At 50.8% G+C, this 26804-nt stretch overlaps 11 protein-coding genes across 11 annotated transcripts; 7 read left to right on the top strand and 4 right to left on the bottom strand.

The window, feature by feature from the left end:
- Positions 1–290: 290 nt before the first annotated feature.
- Positions 291–1143, bottom strand: QC763_403755 (uncharacterized protein; the record flags this gene model as incomplete). The annotated part of the gene is made up of 3 exons (XM_062912016.1): positions 941–1143; positions 415–877; positions 291–335 (listed from the first exon to the last, which is right to left on the bottom strand). Exons 2-3 carry the CDS (start codon positions 685–687, stop codon positions 291–293), a joined length of 318 nt encoding a protein of 105 aa, XP_062765668.1. The 5' UTR covers positions 688–877; positions 941–1143.
- A 655-nt stretch (positions 1144–1798) lies between these two features.
- Positions 1799–3329, top strand: QC763_403760 (uncharacterized protein). Its single transcript, XM_062912017.1, has 2 exons — positions 1799–2558; positions 2616–3329. Exons 1-2 carry the CDS (start codon positions 2212–2214, stop codon positions 3073–3075), a joined length of 807 nt encoding a protein of 268 aa, XP_062765667.1. The 5' UTR covers positions 1799–2211; the 3' UTR covers positions 3076–3329.
- Positions 3330–5947: 2618 nt separating this feature from the next.
- On the bottom strand, positions 5948–6883 carry QC763_403765 (uncharacterized protein; the record flags this gene model as incomplete). Its single annotated transcript, XM_062912018.1, has 3 exons — positions 5948–6297; positions 6356–6667; positions 6727–6883. 3 exons carry the CDS (start codon positions 6881–6883, stop codon positions 6137–6139), a joined length of 630 nt encoding a protein of 209 aa, XP_062765666.1. The 3' UTR covers positions 5948–6136.
- Positions 6884–8719: 1836 nt separating this feature from the next.
- Positions 8720–9985, bottom strand: QC763_0065180 (uncharacterized protein; the record flags this gene model as incomplete). Its single annotated transcript, XM_062905907.1, has 4 exons — positions 8720–8775; positions 9501–9561; positions 9619–9724; positions 9849–9985. 4 exons carry the CDS (start codon positions 9983–9985, stop codon positions 8720–8722), a joined length of 360 nt encoding a protein of 119 aa, XP_062765665.1.
- Positions 9343–11480, top strand: QC763_0065170 (uncharacterized protein; the record flags this gene model as incomplete). The annotated part of the gene is made up of 2 exons (XM_062905906.1): positions 9343–10432; positions 10490–11480. The coding sequence occupies exons 1-2, from the start codon at positions 9879–9881 to the stop codon at positions 11478–11480; spliced, it is 1545 nt and encodes a 514-aa protein (XP_062765664.1). The 5' UTR covers positions 9343–9878.
- A 659-nt stretch (positions 11481–12139) lies between these two features.
- Positions 12140–13205, top strand: QC763_0065160 (uncharacterized protein; the record flags this gene model as incomplete). Its single annotated transcript, XM_062905905.1, has 2 exons — positions 12140–12161; positions 12460–13205. 2 exons carry the CDS (start codon positions 12140–12142, stop codon positions 12630–12632), a joined length of 195 nt encoding a protein of 64 aa, XP_062765663.1. The 3' UTR covers positions 12633–13205.
- Positions 13206–13560: 355 nt separating this feature from the next.
- Positions 13561–14835, top strand: QC763_403775 (uncharacterized protein; the record flags this gene model as incomplete). The annotated part of the gene is made up of 3 exons (XM_062912019.1): positions 13561–13912; positions 13972–14112; positions 14285–14835. Exons 1-3 carry the CDS (start codon positions 13621–13623, stop codon positions 14833–14835), a joined length of 984 nt encoding a protein of 327 aa, XP_062765662.1. The 5' UTR covers positions 13561–13620.
- Positions 14836–15289: 454 nt separating this feature from the next.
- QC763_403780 (uncharacterized protein) lies at positions 15290–16282 on the top strand (the record flags this gene model as incomplete). Its single annotated transcript, XM_062912020.1, has 1 exon — positions 15290–16282. The coding sequence occupies one exon, from the start codon at positions 15290–15292 to the stop codon at positions 16280–16282; it is 993 nt and encodes a 330-aa protein (XP_062765661.1).
- Positions 16283–16541: 259 nt separating this feature from the next.
- QC763_403790 (uncharacterized protein) lies at positions 16542–19315 on the bottom strand. The gene is given in 9 exon segments (XM_062912021.1): positions 16542–16576; positions 16587–16835; positions 16910–17178; positions 17243–17401; positions 17465–18123; positions 18193–18450; positions 18519–18571; positions 18633–18713; positions 18781–19315. 8 exon segments carry the CDS (start codon positions 19039–19041, stop codon positions 16794–16796), a joined length of 1782 nt encoding a protein of 593 aa, XP_062765660.1. The 5' UTR covers positions 19042–19315; the 3' UTR covers positions 16542–16576; positions 16587–16793.
- Positions 19316–20956: 1641 nt separating this feature from the next.
- On the top strand, positions 20957–23550 carry QC763_403800 (uncharacterized protein). Its single transcript, XM_062912022.1, has 5 exons — positions 20957–20978; positions 21009–21259; positions 21330–21641; positions 21694–21845; positions 21922–23550. The coding sequence occupies exons 2-5, from the start codon at positions 21194–21196 to the stop codon at positions 23411–23413; spliced, it is 2022 nt and encodes a 673-aa protein (XP_062765659.1). The 5' UTR covers positions 20957–20978; positions 21009–21193; the 3' UTR covers positions 23414–23550.
- Positions 23551–23983: 433 nt separating this feature from the next.
- On the top strand, positions 23984–26111 carry QC763_403810 (uncharacterized protein; the record flags this gene model as incomplete). The annotated part of the gene is made up of 2 exons (XM_062912023.1): positions 23984–25351; positions 25413–26111. Exons 1-2 carry the CDS (start codon positions 24242–24244, stop codon positions 26109–26111), a joined length of 1809 nt encoding a protein of 602 aa, XP_062765658.1. The 5' UTR covers positions 23984–24241.
- Between the last annotated feature and the right edge of the window lie 693 nt (positions 26112–26804).

Below are 26804 nucleotides of genomic sequence, written 5' to 3'. Positions count from 1 at the left end.
TAGTGAGCAATCTCGTATGCACATTCCTCAACATCCCAATATCACGACCAATGTGGTAATGTTAGGAGGCAGACACATGCTTAAAACTGTCGATCATGATTGTCTGAATCAGCGCCGGACCTGATTCTTCCATGTTTTCGGACTCTCCAGAAACCTCGAACCATTGCGGGTACCTCAGCCGTGATTTAACACACGTCGGATCTAACCCGTACGTTCCATCCATCCGTATACGTCGACACCCCAGCCACCCACTGCTGCTTTACCGTGCATCTATCCAGCACCCACTCCGCTCAATCTGCAATCGAGTTCCACTCAACCTCTTTCTCGTACTTGTTCTACAAAAATTATGGATTTGTCAGCCGCCGTCACAAAGACCAAACGCTCCCAAGGTATTAGTGAGGACGAACGACTTACATCGTTGCAAAACCAAATAGCCGCATTCCAATTGCAGCTCACCCTCCCGTAGTTGCCCGGTCCGGGCCCGTCCTTTGCCATCCCCGACACCCGTCGGAGGTAATCAATGCCTTGGGCAATCTCCCTTGACCAGGTCAAGGAAACTCTATCAGTCAGGCATCCGTAGCTCTCCGGCTCGTCGGTCAAGACGGAGGCCTTGGGCGATGTGGTGATACCCATGCCAACGAGCTGGGCGTGAAAGCTGGTGTTCCAGCCGAGATGGGAGGCTTCCATCTGGGCGATATGTCCTGAACTGTCCTGGTGACGGTGACTCTGGTGCTGGTATCGGGGGCGGAGGGGTCAATGGGGGAGGTCCCACTGAATGGGAACGATCTAGTAGCCCGAGAAGCCGCCGGCGCTGCTGCTGCTGCTGCTGTTGTTGATGGGGGGGGAAAGGTCAGAAGACGGGGGAGCCGTAGATGGTCTGTGAGATTGTACTAGTAGCTTCTCCGTTGAGAGGTAAGGTTGTTGAGGGGGTAGATCCTACGCAGATGAAGGTCAGTAGACTGGCGAGCGTGGCGGGAATGGACAACATCTTGTCGGTCTTGGCTTGGAGCATGCGTGGGTTGTTTGGTTCAAGCTGCGGTGGGAGCTTTGAAAAGCGTTTGGCAGGCTTCTGATAGATGCTTAGAACAGCCGGCTAGTGTGGGAAAGATCAGAAATTTCGGTGAATCCTCAGGCAGAGCAAGTGAATGGCTCTAGATAAAGGAGCTGGGAACCTCTCTTTCTCTGCCAGCTCCGCAGATGAGCGATATGCTGCCCTGATCCCCACAATTTCGGCCGCAACTGCTCATTAGAAAGTCGGTCGTAGTTGCCATCCAATATCTTATTCAGGGCTAATTCTTCAGCTCCTTGCACGTGCCTTGGAGTACTCAGCAGCCGCCGCCCACTTGCTCAACAGTGTCGGCCTGTTGCCACCTTTCTGGCAAGCCCAACAGCACCATAATCACTTGATGAACTTGTCTTTGAAGCTGTAATGGCAAGTATACAGAGCTGTGATCACTGATGTATAAAGTTGGGATTACATAAGTACATACCTAGCTGGGACTATGGTTGAAAAAGGTGTGATGACTTTCACATAGGACTGCCCGTCGGGACAGCCAGTAACAAATTCCCGGATTCAATATTCCTCATCAATCCACTTCCCGGGTTGACGGCAACTGAACTTTCAAAAACCCCGTCTCTTGTCGCTGGTTCGAGCCTGCTTATTGACCGGGTCTGTGGGTGATTGGAATATCAAACACAAAGATCTGCGGCTCGTTACGCAACACCAACCCCGTTTTCTGTGACAGTCTCACCCGTGCCGTACTCCCGCCTCCTGTCAGCGAATTTCCCGCCTGCCCAACACTAAAACAACAAGCTTAAATTTCACGATTGGAAGGATTGAGGGGTTTCCTGTTCCGATCTTGGGGGACGGCACAGTTCACACCCAATGCTGTGTGCCTTTGTCATTCGAAGCCCGAGAGGAGACACGCGCGACAAAATGCAGACGGCATTTTCAAACCCCACCCCTGATAGAGTATCTCTCCGGTTTTGAGTTCTGTTCATACACTACCCGAGCACCACCTCCCCCCAGGGATGATGTGGACGGGAGATGTTTTTCATTTTGCTCTCTCCTTCTACCCACACACTCGTTCGATCATGACACCACACCGTATGATTTGGTGACCATCTCGTGCGCGCAACTTGACAACACAACGCCCTGGCCGGCGACAACATAAGGCTACTTTATTATTCACTTAATTACTCACACACAACATGGACGCCCCAGAAGCAGTCGGGCCACCGGTCAAGTCCCTCTCTCACATCTTCCGCCGGAACCAACTCAGGATTCAATCCCCCGGCCCTTGGAGTCCGAAGAAATGGCCGCCAAAGAGCCCCTTGGGGATGTACGAGTTCTCAACGACATCAGCTAGAGACAAAGAGGAAGGCATCAGCGAATTCACCACCAAAGGAGGGAAAGACAAGGACAACAACGCCGGGCCAACAATATGGGGCTTTCGTCGACCAACCTTCTTCCTGGGTGTAGCACTAGCGGTGGTGATTCTCATCGCCATAATCGTCGGCGGAGTAGCAGGGACAACAGCTGTGGCCAACGCACGGAGGTACCTCTTCCCCCAGGCTTTCTCTCCTATTAACGAGTCACTAACCACCAACCACAGTGAATCTTCCCTCTGTCCCCTCCCCACAACAGTAACCATCACCTCTCCTCCCTCCCCAACCCAAACCACCGGCCCCGAAGCCATCACCGTCCCCCGCCTCGGCCTTCTGGATTTCGACTGCGGCCGCATAGCCATCTCTCGGCAGATCATCACCCTGGGCACAAACAGCTGGTCGTTTGACGTGAACTGCATGATGGACTTCAAGGGAGTAGGCGTGGATTTGACAGGGATGACAAGCTACACCTTTGAAGACTGCATAAAGGCTTGCGCGATTTACAATAACATAGCACGGAACAACACGTGTGTTGGGGTGGGGTTTAGTGCAAACCTGACGACGATATTACCCAAGGTGGGAGGAAATTGCTGGTTGAAAGGGTATTTACCGGAGATGAGCCCCGAGATGAACTTGGGGGCTGTGGCGGTGGTGGTTAGTGGGCCTAAGTTTATGGTTGAGGGGTGATGGGGAGGATAGTAACTTGAACGGGGAGAATGGGAAGAGGGAAAGCATGCAAAACTTGCAATTTGGCGAGGTGTATGCCAATCGTGAACGACGACGATGACGGCGAAGAGAGGTAATACCCAGTGCGGTGTGGTCGCAGATTGGACCCGGGCATTTTTTTTTCTTGTACGTGAGTGGTTGGACAGGTAATGAATGATATGTAATTAATCACATTTCTCTCTCTTGTAATGATGATGATGATGATGATGATGATGATGATGATGATGATGATGATGATGATGATGATGATGATGATGATGATGATGATGATGATGATGATGATGATGTTGTTGTTGTTGTTGTTGTTGTTGTTGTCTCACTGTTGGGAAAATTGTGCAAGTGTTGATATAAAAAAAAAGTTGAAAGAAAAGGAAAAAAGTAGGTATAAAGGGATCGAACCCACTGCCTAAAGCGAAGAGCTCTAGTGGTGGTCTCCGGACTTTCATACTGATGGTCAGCCAGTGTGGATTCAGATACTGATCACTGAGCTACCAAATCAATGAATCCAGCTACGTTAGCTACTTCGCTGGTAGCTTGGAACAGACTTGGGGTAGGTTGGATGACCAGGAAATGGACCACATGTGGATCTGGTCCACCACCACCACACCAGCCACACAACCTTGTTGAGATTACCCCTGAATGCTCACACTGGCCACAACAAGACTAATATTGGGTCAATTTCTATGGGAGTTATACCAAAACGAAGCTCAATCACTGTCAGAGTCAGACATTGCATCTGCTTCTCGCTTGCGCCTGGTTTGAACCCGATGACGTGCGCTGCGCCGCACAGGCTGGGCTGGCTCTGGCTGCTCCACATCCTCCTTGGCTACCACCTCTTCCTCCACCACCCTCCCTTCAATGCGGGCCTCTTCCAGATCACAGAGCCTCACAAACTTGGAATTCGAGTCTTCTCTATTCAACTTGCGCCTTTTTCTTGCTTCCTGGGCCTTCTGGGCGTTCTGTTGGTGCCTTGCCGCATCAGCTTTGTGGATGGATGCCTCAGATATCAGGGTCAGTATAGTACTGGTGAGAGTCCTTGCCGCAAGCCGTTTTCCGGCCGGTGTATGGTTCTTGAGTAGGTCCCTGACCTTCTTGGCCACCTGGGAATCCCCCACGGTATGGAAAGTAGGTGTTTTTGAAGAGAGATCCAAGGGCACCACAGGGACTACCACCTGGCTTGAAAAGAGCGGTTTGCGCCTACGTATGGGCCATAATCCTGTCCCACGCTAGCCGCCGGCAATATTCTCTTTTCTGAAGCCTTGCTTGCGGGCAAGGTTATACAGCCGGACCAAGTCGACCTTGCCGTTAGGCGTACAGTTAGTGAGGGCGTCGTTCACAGCCACAAGCCTCTTATACGCCTTCTTTACACTGGAAAAGCAGCTAATATTAAGGGGTTAAAGGACGTGAGAGCAGTGGGGGGGCAGGAAAAGAAGGTAAATATTGCTCCTATAGTACCGGATCATAAAGTCGTTAGTAGTATATAAGCCATGGCCATCACAAATAAGAAGACGGGGTTCTAATAGATCCTCAGGTTCAGTCCTGGGTATAAAGACCTCTTTAAGCCAACCAACGGTAGGGTTATTGCTGATCCAGCCATTCTCTAATACAGCCACATACCAGTCCTTATCCAATTGGTCCTTAAACTATTGCTTTTTAAAGGGTTTTGCCTTTAAAGATAACCCCGGGGGGGAGGACTCTCCCGTCTTGTGAGATATACTTAAGTATGGTAGTCCAGGTCCTTCTTCCGTTCTGTTTAACGTATATAGACTTCTTATCCCGCTTCGAAGACCCAATAACTAAGCCGTTTTCTCCTTGGCCTTCCATTATACCCACCTCATCGTGGTTATACCTGTGCCTAGGCTTGATCCAGTTAACAGTGGAATATAGGTTAAAGAACTTATTGATATTTTCCGGGGTAGCTTCGTTAACTCTGGCGTAATCAATTTTCTTTCTAACCTTTATTTTAATATCGGAATAACGGCTAATAAAGTGGGATATCTAGTGCTTACTAAGGGGGTTGGGATCGCCTTGTTTAGCCAGTAAAGTGGCCGCTAAAGCCTTCATATTGGCATAGGTGGGAGCGTAGATAAGGCTTTCCTGACGAAGGATCCATTAAACAATAAGGTCTTCTTGGCCGTGAGAAAGTCGCTATTGGTTTTCATGGGCAAGGTTCCTTGGTAGGGTACCATTAATGCGGTGCTTCAGGGTGGAACGTGGAATCCCGTGCTTGTTGGACGCTTTTCGCTGGCTTATACCAGCGGCAATGTCTTTCTGGGCATTTTTAACATCCTCCTCGGTATACTTGGCCATTGGTGGGTACCTGGAGCAAAAAAAAGTAAAAGAAAAGCTTCATTTTTGGTCTCTGTGGGTGGAATATAAAGTGTGTGTTGATATCGGGGGGTCCAGGGTTATGGAGGGTTTAATGTGGGTAGATGGCTTGGGTAGTTCAAACTTACCTGGGCCACATCCATATGTGGTCCACTTCCTTGTCATCCAACCTATATATAGGCCCACTGTCTTGCCATCACGCGGTTACTCCTCGACAGGTGTTGCCGGGTGATGACCGGCATGACGACGGCTGTGGGCATGCTGGCCAGTGGCTACTCAAATCTCAACTCGTGCTGGGCGTTTCCTGATCAACCAAGTCCTTGGTGCTTCCCTGTTTCCTACCTGAGTGGACTATGGATCCATAGCCTTTCCATACTAGGTAGGCATATCACCAACCATGGTCACTGTAGCAGGTCAAGCTGCCAAGATTAGAGAAGACTGAGATTAACGACAGTAAACTACTGCAATAATGTAGCTAGCAAGAACCCAACAACAACGAAGCGAAGCGAAGCGTAAACGACAGATATGACACCCAGCATCATCAACTCTTCAAAGCGACCCCCCATCCCCAACCAGCCCCCAAGCCGTCCCCTTCGATTTCCACCAGCAAAGCGTGTATTACATATTATCCACCGCACTTCTCAACCCCATCATAGCAATCTCTCTCTTCCAGCCACAAGCTTCTGGCACCACCTTACCAGATAATAAGCGCCAACAAAGCCCCAGCCACAGTCCCCAAAATAGTGTGCAGCAGCGCCTTAACCACAATCACCAATCCCAGTACAACCTTATCAAGAGCCTTGATCAACCCAACAAGAGCCAACAACAACGGAGTCAGAATCTGGAGGACGCAGGCTATTTCCCTGGTTAGCATCACTTCCCCCCCTCTCCTGGTCCAGCTGGGAAAGCTTACCCAACCCAAGCTTGATAATCACCAACTTGATCGTGCAAGCAATCTCCCAAACCAAGAGCTCAATCTTGACAAGGAGACACTCTTTAGTGCAGGACTTATTCGGACCGTCCTTGCCGCCGCCGTGGCCACCATCCTTGTCATCGCCGCCGGTGCGGGCAAAGATAACAGTGTCCTCCCATGCGCGCTTGGCAAGGAGGGTGGTGGCCGAGGTGAGAGCGCTGGTGATGGCGTTGAAGTCGGGGGCGAGGGCGGCGGCGGCGGCGTTTTGCTGGTCAACGGAGGGGTTGTCTTGGACCGCGGCGGTGGTGGAGTCTGGTGAAGTGGTCAATGTCAGCAAGGGGTGGAATGTGAAGGGGAAAGGCGTGGCGTACTAATGTTGCCGGTATGAGTCTGCACAAGAGCAAGCAGAGTGTCGAGCTGATCAGCCTGGCCCTCGAGCTGGCGGGGAGAGAGCTGGCTCTCCGTCACGACGGGCCCGGCGAGGGCCGAGGTGGCCAGAGCAAGGAGGGAGAAGATGGCGGTCTTCATTTTTCGTGTTTGGTTTGGGTCTTTGGGAAAGATCAAGTTTGAGTTTTGCTGGTTGGTGAGATCAGGAGAGAGGCTGGTGCTTGCTGCTGCTGGTGCTTACTACTGCTGGTGAGAAGAATGGTGTCCAAAACGAGGAGAAGAAGCCTCTATTTATCGTCGTCGTCGGACTTGATCGCGCGGTTATCTTCCACAGAGACCTCCATCGAAACAGTATGTTCGATAGAGTCTCTGATCTCGAGGCAGCAGAGCCGATGTCTCCAGTTTCTGCTTGCGACGCTATTCCAAGTTTTCTTCATGAAGGGATCGAGATGTTGGTTGTGACAAGGTCCTAGTTGCATCTCGGAGGTCTCTACTTTTGGCAGAGATGATGTCAACTGGCATGAGAATAAAGTAGCTAGTGCTTCGAGGTTGAACTTCTCTTGGTGGCTCTGGCCTTCACGATAGCTTCAGCACACCCGCTCATGTACTTGGCAAGAATAGGAAAGAGTCGTGCTGATCATAGATAATCCAGTAAATGAACATATAGTAGGTACCAACTCACCACAAAGTGACCAGATAGTCAGAATCAGGCACTATGCTATGTTGTTCGGGCGTCCATTGGCTCAAGCCATGCCATGAAGTGAAGGCAAACAGGTTTCCCAATGCGCAGACTCCTATATGCCGCGGTAGACAAACATGCCACGGCTGCTGGCCCTTATGATCAGACATCCACGGATGTGGTGTTCAGCCGTCCAGAGGGAGGTCCTGTTCGGCCAGAGACAAGAGAAAATTTCCCATTGGTGCCCCTTTTCACCGTCTCTTTGATGAAACGTTGAGAAAACCAGCGAACTCAATATCCCGGCCCCTCTACCTACATCCTGTCGAGGTCTCAGTTATTGAGTGATGCAACGCAATGATGTCAAGAGACAACATTAGAGCCTGAAGAGCGCTGTTGAAATCTGGATAGGTGGTCCATTCTCCGACTATGAAGCCTGATTCTCCTGCCAGATCCAACCGCAATCCATGTCGATTTTTATTTTCCGATAAAGCATAGATGTGATTTGAACAAATCCAACAGCTAGAGGTGTCGCATGGGATACCAGAAAATCATTTGTGCGGGAAATATCTGTTCCTGATCAACATGAAAATCAACGAGAAAAACCTGGGTAGCAGCCACACCGTTGCGCTGCGAACTGACATAGCACAGAGATCTCGCCAGGGCCGGCCGGAAAAGGAGGGCACAGGGGTGGAGAGCCTGCCGGACTGCACGGAAGAGAAGCGCTGCTAGACACGTCAATATGATTACGGAAGAGACCTCCTGTTCTCCCCGGGAACGTATAAGTGATCGGGACGGAGAGGGGTGGTGGCTGATGTGACGTTCGCGGGGCTGATTTACCCAGGGCGGCATGCAGATTGACAGGCACATAACATGACAACTTGCGGGGAGGATGGATCGTCAAGGTATGATCGTGCGCATCGATTCATATAGGCGTTCCGAAAAAAAAAAAAAAACACCAGCCCAAGCTTGTGGGACGGGAAGGGCCACTCCATTGTCGCGACGGAAATCATTTCGGACTATGTCGCCAGCGAGTGGAGGGCTCATGGTAACTGACCGGGAGATTTGATACCAACCTCACGTTGAATGCGAGACTGCTGGAGAGAATGTCGAAGGAGGTTTGGCGGTAAGTGAAGCCAGAATACCGGTTGAGGAGTTGGTTCATATATGGGGCATGTTGTGGCACCGGAGATTCTCATCTCCCATGCAAGTCGGTGTCCTTTTGCTCTGCTGGAGGGTGACACTTCTCTAGCGAGCCCTGGGGCCGTGTTGTTGCTGCAGTTATCCCAAAACAGAGAAGATCAGCGCATCGTCCGATGGTAAAAGTGAAGCATTACGCCAAACACTTTCGACAGCACTGTAAATGTGTCTTGTTGACAGGCGGAATTGAGCGGAGAAGCGCTATGTTATGGTGCCATCATCATCTAAGCACAAGCGGCGGATATCATGGGCAACACTGAGGGCGACAGAATATATATGACGATGCCCAGCAGAGTACGTGACCTGTCGGCTGTGTCAGAGAGGAGAGCTGTTGCTCGATGGGATCGCGCAGAAGGGGAGAAAATCCCCGCGGTGTTCACAAACTTCAGTAATTAGCTGGTGACATCCAAGAACGGTTCCGGTAATGGTTGAAGCTATCACCTACTCCTCTATGACGAGCGAGCACGGGCCTCAAAGACTCGTCTTGATGAGTTCAGGCGCCGTGAGGGGGAGGGTGGGATGATGTCCCTAGGGGTGGGAGACTGACAGAAGAAAACCCCTCCAGAGGTCGGTGGAGACTCTGGGTCAGTGTCTCCGGCTCGGAAGTTGTCAAGTCCAGTGTGTGTCACTTTGGGCAAGAAGGGAGACGTGTCGACTGTGAAGTAGAGGAAGGAACGGCTGTGGGACGACCGGCTTTGGAAACATGCAACTTCTTTGGCAGTGTGGTCGACGTGGGGGTCTGACCACAATTACTCTGATCAAAAAGGATGTCAGCTCTGCAGAACGGAATGTCTGTCATTGTTTCAAGAGCAATTAAAGTTGGCTCATATTTTACTTATCTTGACCTATTGAACAATTTTACCCCTGCATTCGCTCCCTTACTTGGCTTGGTCTGCTCTGTCGGATCCAGACGCGCCTCGTCTTTCTCAGGAATGGTACGCGACTACTGATAAGTCAACACGCTTAGGAACTTGGAACAAGCAGACTGGAAATTGCCTACATTTTTGCTAACGTTGCTTGCCCGCCAGATGCTGGCTACCCTGGAATGCCAGGTGGTCGGTCTCAGTCCGTCTCTCTTGCGACTGCCGCACGGCTCAGGGAATTCACTGTTTGGAATGGAGGAAAAAACAAGTCGCCCAAATCACCAAGACGCGTTGCCTCAAAGCTATAACGAGTCGCTCATCACAGATTGCGCCATCATGTTCGTTGCCTCACCACCACGCTCCTTACGCCACATTCGTTTTACTCGCCCTTAAGGTCATGCGCCGATTCTCGCCACCTGAATCTCCTGTGGTTTCATCAACAACGGGTTCATGTCCCAACATCATGCCCATGATGGCCAACAAGAACATGAAGCCCGCCGCCATGAAGTCGATGATGGCTACCCCCGTCACCTACATCCCACCACTTTGCGATGGCGCCTGCGGTACCACCCCTCGATCTCAGCAGCCAATGTGGTCAATGATGTGGCAGGAAATAATGCAGATGATGCGAATGATGCCCAACATGTGCTGGGCCATGCTCACCCAGCGCAAGCATATGTCCTGGGCCGACATGGGAGACATGATGATACACACCATGCTCACGTGCATGGAGATATGCATGATGGTTATGGCTGTCCCGCTCTGGATGATGATGCCTGGTGCCATGTTCGCCATGTGGATGTGCACCTGTGCCTTGATGGTCATGGGCATGTGCTGGATGCTCAACAGCAGAGAGCAGATGCACATGTGCGCCATGGAATCTGAGGGTTGGATGATGGGCCCGGAGATGGACAATGAGAAGTGGATGTTCATGGGCGGGATGGGTATGAGGTATGTCCTCTCATTTTTTGCCTGGTGTGTTTAGGGACCACAACTAACCGATACAAGCTCTCGCCACTGCCACCAGCAAGCCCTTCCTATGCTCTCTCGCATGTTTAACCGTCCCATGATGTGCATCTGCATGCCCACCTGGGGTATGCCCTTCGACATGATGTGCATGATGCTCCAGCGTTGCATGGTGATGCCCAGCCAAGTCCGCAGAAACCTCTACGCCCAGATGCGCACTGCTCTCCTCGACGACTCTATGAACCGCTGCGTCGTCCTTTGCCACAACGATAGTGCCGTCCTCGTCTCCCAGGCCATGGCTCAGCTCTGCTCCGACCTGCCCGCTGAGAAGATGTGCAAGCTCGAGATCTACTCCTTCGGTGCCGCTGCCTGCGAGTTCATGATGCCCCGTGGTGAATCCACCATGGACAGCGAGCCTGCCCACCACCAGTCAATGGACATGATGATGAATGACCGCAAGGGAGTTCACATGGAGCACTTCGCCATGACGACTGATCCTTTCGCTCAAATGGGTGTTCTTGAGAGCGTGCGCCAAAACATGAGCGGTCGTTTCTGCGGTGGCGTCTTCATCATGGACAACAAGAAGGCTATGTCTATGGGCAAGATGAGCCAAGACGCCATGAACATGGAGATGATGTACTCCGGCCTGATGATGGAGGACTACATGATGATGATGTTCTCTGCCCAAATGTCGATGGGTGCTTCCTCGGGCACTCCTAGCTGCATGGACAGCAACATGATGATCGATCGCGACTGCGCCGAGAAACGGGAGATTGCTGCCATGTCCAACTACTATGCCGCCTCTCAGACCAAGAAGGGTAGCAAGCGTTTGAGCTGGACTGGCCTTGCTGCCACCGCTGGTCAGAAGAACGGTGTCAGCGCCGGCATGATCGGTCTTGAGCAGGCTCGCAAAGGATGCAAGGGTTGCAATGGCCACAAGGCTCGTGAGGTCAGCTGGCTGTCGCGCTATGTGTCCATGGGCCATATGATGAACAAGAGCATGTCGGAGGGCAACATGGCTCGCTCTCCATGAGGCACTGGAGATAACATCTACTGATCTTCTTGTATACCTACATCCTGTATTGTGCTGAAGGGGGTAATGTGGAGAGATTTTGAAAGGTTCTCACGGATTCCCTATCATTTGTTGTTTTATACCAGGCTGGTGGAAGTGATTGAGGGATTGTCATCGACAAGTAAATTTCATGAAAATGCGAACACGATATATGAAACAGAATCCGTCATTAGATGGTGGTCCACCCTTTCTCGAGATTCAAGGCAACCAGTTGAAGGTAGACACAGAACAGGGGGTTTCCCGGGATCTTGCTGATACTCGGTCTTCGTGTTGCATCCCGGTGTATCACAACAGATGTATCGGGAGGTCGACTACCTTCGTTGTATCACCTGTTTATTGGGTCTGATTCCTTTTTTGGAGTGCCACTTCAATTTCTGGGAGCTTTTCGGAGCCTTTTCGCGGGATGATACGGGGCCTAGACCGTGACAGGAATAGAAGTCAGCATTCAATATCTTCTTCCTCTCTGCTGGTCTGGCTGTGAAGAGCTTCACTGCCATGCTGTTGTGTATTGCTGAGCGCCGAGCCAAAGATGGACCCAGATTTAACCAATATAAAACCCAGTCCCACCAGACAATCTGTTCTACCGCTCTTTGCTCTTTTTCCTTCTGGGCAGCTCCAAGATGGACGTCGCTATCCCATTTGGTGTGCCACGGGGAGTCTCGTTTATTATCTTTTGGGTACTATATACATCGCTTGCACGAGCCGACCGCTTCACCATCCCACCATATTAGTCGCTAGATCTGCAAGAACACTATGTCATTGGGCAAAAGATCTAGGTCACCTGGGTAGCGGCTGGACTCCGGAAAATCACACTCGAAGTTCGGCAGTGGACGCAGAAGAGGGATGGTGATGTTATTGGCATTCTAGCTCGTGGGTACCTACCACTCATAAAAGCCCACGATGATGGCAGGAGAAAGTCTTTTGACCTTTCAGCTTTCAGAAGACGCACAGAACCAACAGACGCTCCAGTGGGTCATCGGAGAGGGTGACAACATCGACAGCAAAGCCATTGCCAACAACCCACGCTTCGTGCTGGTTATTACTGATCCGCCCCCCGGTAACCATGCCGATATCATGATCGAAAAGTACGGTTACGAGAATGGCTCGCTTTAGAGCCGGGCGTTTATCTTGGAGGACGTAGCCCAAACATCCCTGATGACATCGGCGACGTCAACAGAGACATTTTCGACGTTGACACAACCGACGATATCCAGTACAGTCCTTCCCGACGTCTGATCCCTCTACCCCAGTCAACAACGGCGATCTGCCTCAGACAGCGAAGATCGGCATCGGCGTTGGAGTTGGGCTTGGGTCCCTGTTGCTGATAACTTTGTCTGTTCTTCTGACAAGATTTGTCTTGAAGCGGCGGGGCAGAGACAGCAAGGCGGATTTCGACAGCGGTCCGAATGAGGAAATGGTTCATGATATTGGCAAACCACCGCTTTACTCAAGCCCTTTCGTTGTGCACAGCGTTAATGGTCATAGCAATGCGGCTGAGTTGGCTACTCAGCCTACGTCGGTGGAGGCGGGGAGCTGAAATCGGGTATCTTGAAGGGTGACGGTCGAATCAATGGTCGCGGTGTTAGGTTTTGGTGACATGTAACACATAGGGGCTGGAAGTCTGTAGCTAGGTAGATAGGTACACACCCCAATAATACACAGATGAAGTGGGATTTGTCGAGGAGAAGAGCGAACAACCCAGGGGCGGTAAAGCCTGTCAGTCGAAAGGGTACAGGTATGCAGTGCTGTCATGTCGAGTCGCTTGATGGAAAGACCAATTTGATAGCCCGCTGAGCCACTCGGCACATGTGCCCACTTCAAAGTGTGACAAGTGTCAGAAAGTCACCAAAATGTGCAACCTGTTCAAAAACTCTTATTCGACTCTGTCATCATACACAGATTGTGTCACAACTTTCCATCACTTGTTTGGTCCCTTACGCCTACACGTGTGCTGTTGTACAGGTCCCTCCAACAGGTCTTCAGAAGCAAAGAGGGAGGGTTTTACGACCTACCTTATATTGTCGGAACCCGCGTCGGTGAACTTGATCGCTCCGTCATCCGGTTCTTCTCTTTTCCCCTTCATCCTCGAAGTAAACCCTTTATGTTTCCAAAAAAAGCCATGGGGGTCCGGCTCTTCAAACCAATTCAGCAGGCGGTTAGCCTGGCATTTCTAGTGCAGCATGTAGTGTCGGCTGTTGAACCACTGGGCGTGACGTGGATCAATCCACCTTTCGATGATTTGACTGGGATTCCGCAACGCTTTGCTCTCGGCAGTAAATTTCTTATTGAATGGAGCGTTGGGATGGCATACTCCGATTCCTTGACGATTGAGATTTGGCACTTACGACCTGGACCTTGGGACTCAGGATCGGACCAGATTGGCACTTTGCTCAGTACGTCATTGTTGACCAGAACCGTTGTTCAAGCTGTCACTGAAGGTTTAAGCTGGTAGAGGACATCTACTATTCATCCGACCCTCGCGTCCAGGAATGGTGGGACATCGGGGACCATGACAATATCAACAACTCAATTCTCCTCGACAGCCGGGAATTTAGACTTCGGCTCCGTCGATCTGACGACCCGAACTGGAAAAGTGACAGTAGAATGTTTTATATCCAAGACAATCCACACCCAGATGCACCTTCCATGACGCCTACGACATCCATAATAGGGACAGTCACAGCGCCGGAAACATTGGCAAACGAGGCTCTTGACAGCAGCAACGAAACTTTCCCAGACTGCGAAAACAGGAATTGGGATAGGAGTCGGACTTGGCTCTGCTGTACTAATTGTACTGGCAATCTTGACAACGAGGCTTTTCATGATCCGGCAGAATAAAACTAAGCAGGCGGACATTTCTGGCGAGGATGTCGAGACTCATGATGTCGCTAAACTCCCCAACACTATCCTTGTTTCGTTACCAACACATGAACTGGCGGCTAACAAAGCCCAGTCCATGAGCTGGTCGCGAACAAATATTACCCAGCACATGAGCTTGTTGGAAAGAAATCCGAGAACCTGGTGGTTGAGTTGCCGGCTGAGCCAAGTGCTCAAGAGAGGGAAGGGAAACCTGGGTCTGAGCCTCCCAGGTCAAGCACTGAGGGAAATGATTGCAGTAAATGGCCGGCAACATTCTTTTTGTGGTGTCAACTTCCCTTTCAAACACTGTTGTCAACTGGAGAATGGGGCTGGGCTAGGTATTGATGTAATGAATATGTTTTCAAGCTGGAATGCAAAGTTACTGCAAGAGAGAGGCTTGCTGGATCTAGGTAATAACATTCTTCAAAAGGCAAGATATCTGGCCTTTAGGCCGTAGGAAGAGTGTATGTATGTGGAATTGCTAAGGTACTATTGCCTAATCAGTCTAGACAGATACCTACGGAAATAAGTAGATACCATCCAAGTGCCCGGTTGAGATTATGTTGTCCGAGCCTTCATTATCTGCTACCCAAGCTTTACTCAGACACGTCCCAGCTTTGAAAGGCCAGGCAGCTTGGTAACGATCAGGTACAATGAAGGGAAGCCGAATAGTTTCGGTCCAACATTCGGTTCATTGATGCACAGCATCAATTCTACAGGCACCCAACAGTGGTTTCGCCACATTAAGGCATCCGGCAATGCAGGCATGCCCTTTATTGCCGGATCCAGAATGGCCTGCGGTTTTAAACCACAGATATGTAATATGTCTCTCGTTTGCAACCCCTTAGCGTTCTGTGGCACAGAATTACTACAGCAAACCTGGAACTCGCCCTTAACTTGTATCTCTCAGCATGACTGTCTTTGCTAGCACTGTCACCAGCGAGCAAGCCGTTGCAGCCTTTGCTCCCCAAGTCAAAGGACGCACCTTCGTCGTCACCGGCGCCGGCCAACCTAGTATCGGGAGCTCAATCGCCATCGAACTCGCCAAAGCATCACCAGCTCACCTTCTGATCGCCTCCCGCACCGCTGAAAACGTCCACCCGGTGATCACAGCCATCCGGGAACAAGACCCATCAGTCAAAGCAACATTTATCCAACTCGACCTCTCCGACCATGACTCAGTCCGCCGCGCGGCACAGGAAATCCTGGCGGCTACCAAATCCAAAATCGACGTTCTCATCAACAGCGCCGGAAACATGGCCCTCAAGAAATACACCCTCGACAAGCAAGGCATAGAAATGCAAATGTCCGTCAACCACGTCGGACACTTCCTCCTGACGAACCTTCTCACACCCGCCCTTCTCACCGGTGCCAAGAGCCCCTACGGAGCCCGCGTCATCAACCTCACCAGCGTAGGGTACCAAATCTCCCCTGTCCGCTTTCACGACGTCTCCTTCTCCGACGGCAAAACCTACGACATGTGGACAGGTTACGGCCAGGCCAAGGCAGCGCAGATCCTGTTTTCGTATGGTTTGACAGACCGGCTGAAGGACCGCGGTGTGGTGGCTTTTGCTTGCCACCCGGGGTCTAATTTTGATACTAAACTTGGGTCACACTTGGTGATGGATGATTACAGCGATGTTTTGCCCACCACCAAGCGCAACACAGGTCAGGAGTTTAGCTTCATTGTTGGGGATGAGCCGCGGTTCAAGACGTATGAGCAGATTGGTGCTACGCCTCTTATTGCTGCGCTGGATCCGGATTTGGCAGGGCAAGGGCCGGCGTACTTGCAGAATGGGGAGGTTGTGGAACCTGTTGCGAGACATGCGGTGTATGATAAGGGGGAGGTGGATAGGTGCTGGAGGCTGAGTGAGGAGTTGGTTGGGCAGAAGTTTGAGCATTAAGTCTAGGGGAGAATAAAGTAGCCCATGGGAAAGCGGTGGAAAATCATCGTTGTGGCAGGCTGAAGGCGCGTTGTTTGTGGACATCCACTCTTCTTTATGTGTGTGAGGTCGATTATCTCTGATTCAGTCACAATGAATCCCCCTGGTTCTTGAAGTATGATCCAATACACTTGTCATTCGCAAAATCATCTCGTCTCTGGCAACTGGGACACTGGAAAGGGGGGGCAGCCTTGGAATTAGCGGCTTGGCACAAGTGATTCAGGGGCTCAGGGGCTCAGGGGGTCCAAGGACGATTTGGCATGATAATTCTATTAAGCAGTCTAAGTGTCTAACACAAATTGCTTTTCCTGTAGCACTGTAAAATCATCCCACACAACAGTGTCCTGGTGGCAATACGGAACAACCCATCTGTGCACCTTCTTTTCTGACCACAATCCTCGACAGATTCAACTTGAAGCCCAGGACTGACTTCTGGTCTGGCCCAATGATCACGTTCTTCTCCCACACCCGCTCATAGAACCACAGCGGCGGTGTTGACATTGGCTTTGGTGTTCTGGATGAAGTAGTTTTGAGTCAGCTCTTGTGTCTCATGACTTCTCCCCAGACTGCCTTCAAGTGCTTGCTTACCTTGAAGAAAACCGACGAAATTAAACTGGCTGCAGCAGCGACGTAAACACAGATGAAAGTCTTATTCCAGGACTGGACAATAATCTCGAGGGCGCGTGATCGTTGCTCGAGTGACAATGACTCAAAGACCTGGTTGCTAGCTCCAGCAACGACATGCGACAACTCCTCGACGGGAATCTGTGGTAGCGCATCATGAAGTCCGCTTGTTGCTGTGTTGATGAATACGGCACCACTGATGGAGAGACCAAACGTGATTCCCGTCAGTTGCCCTACAATAATGTCAGTCATGAAGGGCAAAGTAATCAGAAAGGTTTGCATGATGATGAAGCTTACCAACGAGCATGAGGGCGAGCCCATAGGGTGCGTCTTTGGGGGCCACAACTGACTGAACGACGGCAAATGCATTTTGTGCATAGGCGCCAATTCCAAAGGCCAAGAACAGCTCGATGACATAAAAGGCACCAACCGGTGTGCCGCCATTGATATAGTGGGCTAGATGTCGCGTTAGACACCAAAGCCTTGGTCAAAGGAACGTCACAGATGGCTGGAACTTACCCATGAGTGCAGCTGTGATAAGAGTCAAAGCACTTCCTCCCACGAACCAAGGTTTATACCAACCCCATCTGCTTATCAGGTGTCCACTCACGGGCATTATCGTGATAAGCGCGAGAATGAATGGCAGCAGTCGAAGAGCCGTATAGATTGCTGAGTCTCCCTTGGAAAACTGGAAGTAGATGGGAATCCAGTATGTAGACATGTAGCAAGCCGCAGAGCCGCCAGCGCACGCAATTAAAAGCAATACCGGCATCTTCTGCTTCAGCATGGGCACAGGAAACAGACGTTTATGCTCCGTCGTGAAGAGACAAAACGACTGCTGGAGAGCGAATGCGATCCAAAGAACACCACTGACGACGAATAATGCGACGATCGAGCCACTGTTCCAGGGGAATTGCACTCCGCCTAGATTGATAGCCATGACGATGGTTGCCATGGCGCCAATGCTGATGATGACGCCAACCCAGTCCATGAGAGCGAGCTTTTCAGACTGCTTTTTGTTCGGCAACGGGTTAGCCGACGGGATGACGAAGAGATAGGTAGGCAGAAGGATAGCCCCGAAAAGGAGATTGATGTAGAACCCCCATCGCCAGTTGTACAACGAGAAGGCGCCTCCGACAGCTGGACCACAAACGGTTCCTACGCCCCAGGTGCCTCCGCTAAATGCGCCAGTCAACCATGTCAGTATGGATGACAGCAAATGAGACCATTGAGCAGCGCATACTTACACGTAGCTAAGGTATGTGGGACGCTCCTTATCCGTAGTATGCATAGACATGAGCACCTGAAGACCGACATACATCCCGTTCCCACCGGCACCGGCCATGACACGACCAATGATTTCAGCATCAATGTTTGGTGCTGCGCCGCAAAGTGCCGATCCGGCAAGGAAGAAGACAAAAGATATGATGTAAACCCATTTGGAATCATACATTGTGTAAAGTCTTCCGAATGGGAGGATAGTTGCCATCCCCCCGATCATGAATCTGTCGTTTTTGGGGTACCATCAGCCTTCGGATCAGGAAATGGTGCCGGAAATCGGACTCGTGCTTACCCGACGGACAGCCATGGTAGCTTGTCAACTCCGTTGAGATCGTTAACAACGACCTTTTCACGATCACGAGTCAGTAGGAGGTGGTTTATGGGAACACAATGGTGAAATGTGTACCGGAATGATGTTGGCAACGATAGTATTGTCCAACGAGTAGACGAAGATAGCCGTCAAGGTGCTGATAACAAAAGCTGCCCACTGCCCAATTGTCAGTACGGTGACGTCTTGCCAGCAGCTGCGACCAGGGTCATGTAGGTAAACACACGCGGACACCGGTTATTTTTCGTTGCGGCTCATCTTCTACAGTCAAAGCTTGCTGAGGGGATGAGGAACGAGACGGGGAGGATTTCTCCACTTTCTCCATATCCCTCCCATTACCCAAAGCAGCAATTTCCGTGTTGTTGGCGGGAGTTGGATCGTCCATGAGGTGTGGTAGGGTAGGAGACGGATAGTGACAAGTCGAAACGAACGGCGAGCTGATTGGGACTTCACTTTTCCTTGTTAAGGAACGACGCGTAGTAATCATGCATAGAAAGAAGCGGTGAACCACCAACAAAGAGGCATCAGGGGCCACAAAGCAGGAAATGGAAACTGTTCCTGATTTATGTTGACTTCAATGGCCGAAAAATCTCGGCTGAGGCTGCGATGGCAGGGTGCCATCTTCTGCCAGTAAGTCTTCACGGTCTGCAAGATTAGGAGAGTGATATGAGTGTTGGTCTGAGCAGAGGGCCAATCGCTTCTCAAGTATATTACTCTGTTGCATCTCATTCAACGAAATTGGCAAGGAATGGGACGATCTCTGACAGAGCAAAACAAAGTTCCAGTCGCTCGCAACAAGGCAAGTAGCCCTAAAGTCCGAAACGCAAATTGTCCATTATTAATCCGGACATAAGGGATTCCTGACATGTAACCACAGATAAAGAACTGAACCCGGACCCAGATAAGGATTTCGATTGACAGCTCAGTGCTAAGTGATTCCTCGATATGTGATTACTCGCAAGATGTAATAAGGGATAGCTTTTAGGTTCATTAATCTTCAATAACTATGACTGCTCAATGGTAGGCATGGACCAGCAAAGCGCGCAGGTAATGACCGAAGTACTGACTACCACCTTTCGTTTGCATGTTGTGTATGTGTGCATGGACGTTGCATAACCTTCTGTAGCCCTTCCACGGGCATTCATGAGTAGGTAACACCCAAGGACTGAGTGTACGGCCCGAGAATTCAAGGGGGCGAAGCCATAATATATTATGTAGGTAAATGTTCAGCTGCTGAATACCACGGGACGATCGGCAAGAACCCGGGCGAATCACAGTCAGGGTCCCGGTGTATGGCAAGCTGACATGCATAATTGCTCATACAATCACTATGGCATCACTCAGTATGGGTAAGTGCTGACCTACCTAACTACAACATTATCAGGGTACATGTCCGGTGAACTGAATACCCTTGTGGGAAGTAAACTGCGCGCCGATGGCAGGCTATTCTTAAGATATGCAACACTTGATCCTTATGAAAAGTTCTCTCTGATAACTGATAAGGTGCGATTCTCAAAGAGCTATGTCGTTGCATGTGGAGTCGTGATACGCTGTGCTACCTTCGGACCCGGACTAAATCAGGATACATCACCACATCAACTTGAGCCCTATGCAGATTGTCGGTGGCGAGCGCATGGGCATGGCACAGCTAAGCTTGTTTCTGTTCCATGCGGCTGTTTGAGGGGGACTGTGGTTTTGGATCGAGATCGTCGAATGAGTTGGGTATCCTGTGGGCTCAACCAAAAGGAATCCGTCTGCGGACCTTGTCTAAACTAGGCAATTCTCCGGACAAGAACGGCAGAGTGACCCCCACATAGGTAGAATATTGGTTCCGTTGACATAGGTACAAAGCGTATTGATGACTGATGGGATAAACAGGGCAAGGTTTCCATTGGTAGAAATCCGTGCCAGCCCAATGTGTGGCATTACACTGACGCGCCATCTCGGGGACAGAACTAGAGACCTCGGACTGCAGCGTAGGGTCAAGGGCCCAAACATCAATGGAACTTCTTTGAACTATCCTCAAGTCCTTCTCATCTGACGCAAAAGGCCTGTAGACTGTGCTTACCTAGGTAGAGCATGCTGCCTTTTTTGGGGGGCTTTTCATCAAACACGAAATTTTCCATTCTTCTGACAACGAACACGCGTTTGAGCTTCTTGCTCCGCACTTTGCAGTAAGGGCTGTGTGGATGGGGCGCAGTCCAGTCAGAAGCCGGATATCGAAACACTCAGTATTCTGGCGGTGGCGCGAAGCGGCCCTTCCCTTTACCGTTCAACGGCTCCCAATTCCAGTACTTGGAGGGCTGATGATGCAATACAATATGCGGCATCCGGGATCACGTATCGGGGTAAACGCAAGACGATGAAGAAATGCAGCTTCAATTGGTGGTGCTTAGTGGTACTCAGGATTGATCGTTGCCAACGGTTACATTTGTCTGTAGATGACCATACTAGTACAGCTCCACACAGCTATCCCACAATGCGGCTCAGAGGCGTAGGATATCTTCTTCCACTTGACAAAGTCGGCTCTACTCGCACTTAAAGTAAATAGGTAGCCCACGAGTGGATGCTGGGGAAAACCGAGTCTGGACCCTGGTGAAGTTGATACCTCTTTCAGCACCCTGAACGCCGAATCGACAATGCAATCAAGCCAGAGAAAACGGGTGGTTTCATCATGTATCCCTTGTTACACTAGGAAACAGAAGGTTGGTTGCAATTGCACATACCAGGGAATCTTGGCATCAAGTCCCTCACTGACATGCTATCCCGTCACAGTGCAACCGGCAGTATCCATGTAACCATTGCAGCCGCCGTCGACGCCCCGAACAATGCGCCTACAACCCTTCTCAAGCTACATTACCACCCAGTCCACCCCAAGCCCAGAAGGACCACCTTCATGATGATGAAATCCAAACAGATGATAGCCAACAGGAGACTCAGGCTGAAAGGAGGCCCTCTGCTTCATCTTCAGTCCAGGACACGATCAACTGGGGGGGTCTCAAAGAGGGGAGAGAACCGACATCCCTTGCGGAGGTTTTCGGGTATTTTGAGAATAGCAAATCCAACACGATTGCTCTGGTGAGAAAGGTAAGTTGCGTCCGAGTCAGACGTCTTTTCTCACGCTTACCACGCCTCACAGCTAGGGGCAGATGACGATGCAACGGGGCACAGCAGCGAGCCCACACCAGTCCCAGAAGAAACGGCGATCATAGCCCAAAGGCTGTTCGCTTCGATGCCTAATCGTTCCATCTTCGACTTTCTTGTACGGTATTTCATCGCGGAGGTTAGCTGGTAAGTTCTGCCGATGCAGTTTGTCCAACCACGTTACCTATTCAACGAAAGAGTAGCTGACAAGGCTTCAACCCAGGATGGATCAGCTCATATATCCGCCTTGGTTTCTTTCACATTATCAGAAATGGTGGGAAATGGAGCGGACATCGACTGCCTACGGTATCGAGTTTGCAGTGCTGGTTCTCAGGATATGTTCCTATGCCTCTCAGTTCCTCCCTTCGCCGACCTGTACTATCGACAGCATCAGGGGAGTGCCGCTGGTTGACATCCGTAAGTCCTGTGATGGAGTGGCCGATGCACTCACACCAATCTGCTCACGCCTCGACGCACGCGGGTCTCTTATACGGGTTCAGCACGTCGCTTTTGCTGGGCTGAGGTCCCTGTGCCAGGGCCGAACAAATGCGCACTGGGAAGCGCTAAGTTGCGCTGTTCGAGTGGCACAGAGGATTGGGCTGCATGTTGATGCCACATCAGGTTTTTACAGCCCCAACATGGACGAGCTCGAAAAGGAAATGAGACGGAGGACATTTTGCAATCTTTATGTCTGGGACAGTGTGCTATCTAAACGTCTGGATCAAATCCCTTTCTTACCAGACGCACTGAACCCTGACACCATGCCTCGAATGCACCTTGTGCTTGGCCTCGACGACGTCCCTCAAGCCGATGCTCCTGACCTGTTCACCGAGCGCGTGCTCGAGGCACAGCTAGCCAACTTCTGGCGGACTCATGGTTCCGGAAACGCGACTGAATACGACCCCATTGCTGCAGAGGAACGATACGAGAAGTTCTGCAGCGAGTTTCTTCCCGAAATACCACCTGTCTTTGCTCTCTACCCTGACACATGCGACAAGTGGGATGCCCGTCTTCCAACCTTACCGTTACAGCGTCAGATGTTTCATATGGCCATCTTGGAGTCGCTTTGCCACAACTTCCGCCCTGCGCTATTTCAGGAGGTCAACTCGATTCAGCAACTCCCAGCCTACAAGCAGATATTGCTCTCATCCCACAAGCGAGCGCTGGCCGTCATAGCACTAAACTTACTTGAAGGTGTCTCTGCCCTCCATCTGATGATGGGTGGCTCGCACACACGCCATGCGAGTCTCATCATCCCAACCTTTGAGGCTGCAGTGGTCCTTTTGTGTCTCTGCTCCGACGGAAACTTCTCACCAAAAGCAGAGACCACACTCCGAAGGGGGTCCACTACCAGCATGACGAAGTCCTCAGATCCTTTCGGAGTAGGCGTCACTGACGTTACTAAGGACGAGTGCATCCAGGCTGTAAGGAGTGCGCTAGGCCGACTACAAACTCTTGCCGATATGAACCACATGGCTGAGGTGGGCGCAAGAACGCTCACACGCCTTCTTGGAAAGATAGAGAAGATCAGTGATACCACGATTAGCGAGGCCAACACACTAATGAGACTGGATACCGACCCAATCGTCGTCACTGATCCCGCACTTCAGCTGTCGGAGGCGTGGAATTGCCTACAGACGCCAGACTATGCCGAAGTAGAGTTCTTGGCTGAGAATACACCAACAACTGATATGAGTGTATTTAGTTGGTTTTGAAGATATGGATTTATACGTGAATATTGCATGAACAGAAGACGGGCGTTAGGGTGTTGGAAAATAGGGTCATGTCAAACTTACGAAGCTGCTCTCAACTGATGATCCTGGAATAGCAAATAGATACTGTGTCTTTTCCCCATGTCATAGCAATAATGGTATTGTTGTACCAGTTGCCTGCCTTACCTATTTACCTACTACATTATAGAATGGAGACAGGCAGCGTTGGGCCGCTCGATGCTCTCCATAGAGAAATGACATAGTGAAAATGATAAGGTATTATACACATGGATTACGTTATGTGATATGTAAAACCGAAAGTGCCCCTTGGCCATTGATGAAGCTGTAAAGGATGCAGCATCCCGCAGGTTATGCAACACAAATGAGCAGACATGATTCATATGTGCACGCACAATAATATGCCTCACACTCATGCACAGCTCTCTCGTCTCCTAGTGTAGTCCTCATCTGAGCATCTACAAATAGTTGGGTGGACGATAATCAATTCTCTGGCTCGGTGCTACTCTCTCTGAAAGCTATACATCCGTTCCCTCCGAGCAGTCGAGCCGGTACCTTCCGACCGGCAGATATCGGCCGACATTTCTCGGCTCAGACTGACCCTCAAACTCACTCTCGTGCGTGCCCCGGCCTCAGCCTTTTCGAGCGGGCCCGCTCAGGCAAAGCTGGCTGTAACACAGAAATGAATCGGCCGACGTAGCATGGTTTCCGGTCCCGGTGGAGGCCATTGGTGCTGACGCCGAGCCTGGCGGGAAACCACCTTCACTGCTGCCATCATGGGTTGGGACTTCTGCTCATCTTTCCCCATTGCGTATGGAAGCATTTGTATTAGGCTCAACACAACCGTCCCCTAACAGTGCCTTCAGTGCAAACTCCCACAATATGGCTCTTCTGAACATCTATACGACGCTTACTAGCTTCCTGTCGCCAACAGCCACACTCTGGCTGACTGTTTCGCTCCCAGTCCTTGGTTCTTATTTGCTGTACCAGTGGCTGCTTCCCAAACCGCTCCCCGGCATTCCGTTCAACACGGAAGCTACAAAGTCGTTGTTCGGTGACGCACCTGCCATGAGCAGGGAAATCAGCGTCACGGGAGAGTTTAGCATGTGGCTAGCCCATCAGGTCGAACGAATGGGTGAACCCATCTGCCAAGTCTTCATCCGTCCGTTTTCCAAGCCATGGATCCTGGTGGGCGATTTCCACGAAGCTCAGGACATTTTGATGCGCCGCACCGAGTTTGAGAAGCCTCAGTTCTTGATCGACGGGCTCCTCGCTTTGGGTGATTGGAATGCGAGGTACAAGACCAACGACCCCACCTTCCGAGCCCGCCGCCACCTCAAGCAAGACTTGATGGCACCAAACTTCCTGAACAGCTTCATGGGCCCTTTTCTTCACAGCGAGGGGTTGAAGCTCGTCAAGCTTTTCGAGGCAAAGATGAAGCTTGCCGACGGGAGACCGTTTTCTGTGCGGTCGGATTACTACCACGCTGCCCTCGACACCATGGTACACTACGCCTTCGGCGGAAATATTCCAGACTCGGCAACGGACCCTCAGTTGGAGACGATATCCAACATGAGGTCCTCGCAAATCCCCCCAGCCAGCAAGGACGAGCCTGTGGTCTTTCCTGAGACTCCAATCTCGCCATTCCTCGCCGCTGTCCATCACGCACCTGATGTCTTGGAAAAGACCACAATTGCCTGGGCGCCCAAACTCAGTTTCTGGTGGTGGAGCCAACAGCCATGGTTCCGGAAGATCTTCTCACAAAAGGAACAAGTCGTCCCCAAGCAGCTCGACGTGGCGATTCGGAATTTTGAAGCGGGCGAGGTCAAGACAGCTCTGGAGCACCATCTGATGCGGGAGAAGATTGCAGCTGAGAAACAAGGGCGTGAGCCTCTGTTGAACAGTCACATCATGGTCGATGAGGTGAGCGTGGCCGCAGCAAGTAGCCAAAAAGCAGGTTGTGCTAACGAAAATCCTCTGCTAGATTTTTGCAGACATGATCGCCGGTCATCATACCACAGGGGGATCAATGGGGTGGGTTACCAAGTATTTGACTGGCTACCCCGAAGCCCAGGCAAAACTCCGCGATGCACTGTACTCTGCTCTTCCAGAGGCTGTTGCAGAAAAACGCTTCCCCACCTTTGAAGAACTTCGCCGAGCGAGAATTCCTTACCTTGAGGCGGTCATCGAGGAGACGCTGCGCCTGACACCATTCAGCATGACAAGAGAGGCTACGGAAGACACCGAAATCCTGGGCTACAAGATCCCTAAAGGATGCCAGGTCTTTATGGTCAATGCCGGACCTGGATACCTCTCCCCTTCGCTGCCTGTAAACGAGAATGCTCGTAGCCCGACGTCCAAGGCGGCGAAGAGACGGCCTCATTGGGATGAGTCCAAGGATCTGAAGCTGTTTGAGCCTGAGCGCTGGCTTGTCACCAAGGAGGATGGGAGTGTGGAGTTTGATGCAGGCGCGGGACCGCAGCTGGGATTCGGCATGGGTATCAGACAATGCTGGGGGAGGAAGCTGGCGCATCTGGAGATTAGAACGATTATGGCGTTGGTGGTTTGGAATTTTGAGTTGTTGGAGATTCCAGAGGCTTTGGGAGGTTATGCTGGGTTTGATGGAATTTCGAGACAGCCGCAGAAGGTTTATGTCAGGTTGCGGAAGGTGAATTCCTGGTAGATTGGATAGGGGCGTTGGCCTTCTGTTTGGGAGAATTGAAGTTTTGCTCAAGTAGGACATATGAATACCTACTATGATCTTGACATCATACCTCATAACAGCATTGTGCGTTTCTCCGCCATTCCGGATCTTGGTTTTATATGTGCTGTTACCTGGGCCGCCGACCAAACAACAATTGTGGAAAAGCTTCATTACTAACCAAGGTTTCTACAAAAGGAAGCCATCCCACATCGAAAGTCATCGATTTCTAATCTACCAACTTTCAAGTACCGGCAATCCCTTTAGAACAACTTTATCAATTCACTTCATTGGGCATTTCTGACATTATTTGTATCTTCTTTGCCACCTCTGGTAACGAATATGTTGCAATTTCACTTTCAAATAACAATCACCTTGACATTTCCTATGACACTTTGAAGAATCTGGACCAGCTGGTCGGAGCTAGGTGGAGTTAAGAACGTTCCAAGACTTTGACGTTACCAACAGAAGCTGGTTGGTGCTTACTCGGTTGAAAGCCGAGATATTTCGGGGCGAAATCGTACCATACCAACAACACGCCCAATCCAAACCCGATCTTCTGCGATGGATAATACTACCATGACCACTTCCGGTGTTCCGCACACCGCCGCCACGGCGGGATCTGAAAGTCGTGAATCCATCTGTCGGTAACTACATCTACATGCATCTCACCAT

Source organism: Podospora pseudopauciseta, chromosome 4 (assembly GCF_035222475.1).
Source record: "Podospora pseudopauciseta strain CBS 411.78 chromosome 4, whole genome shotgun sequence".
NCBI lineage: Eukaryota > Fungi > Ascomycota > Sordariomycetes > Sordariales > Podosporaceae > Podospora > Podospora pseudopauciseta.
The sequence above is the reverse complement of the archived record's forward strand: the minus strand, read 5'-3'. Positions and strand labels throughout refer to the sequence as shown.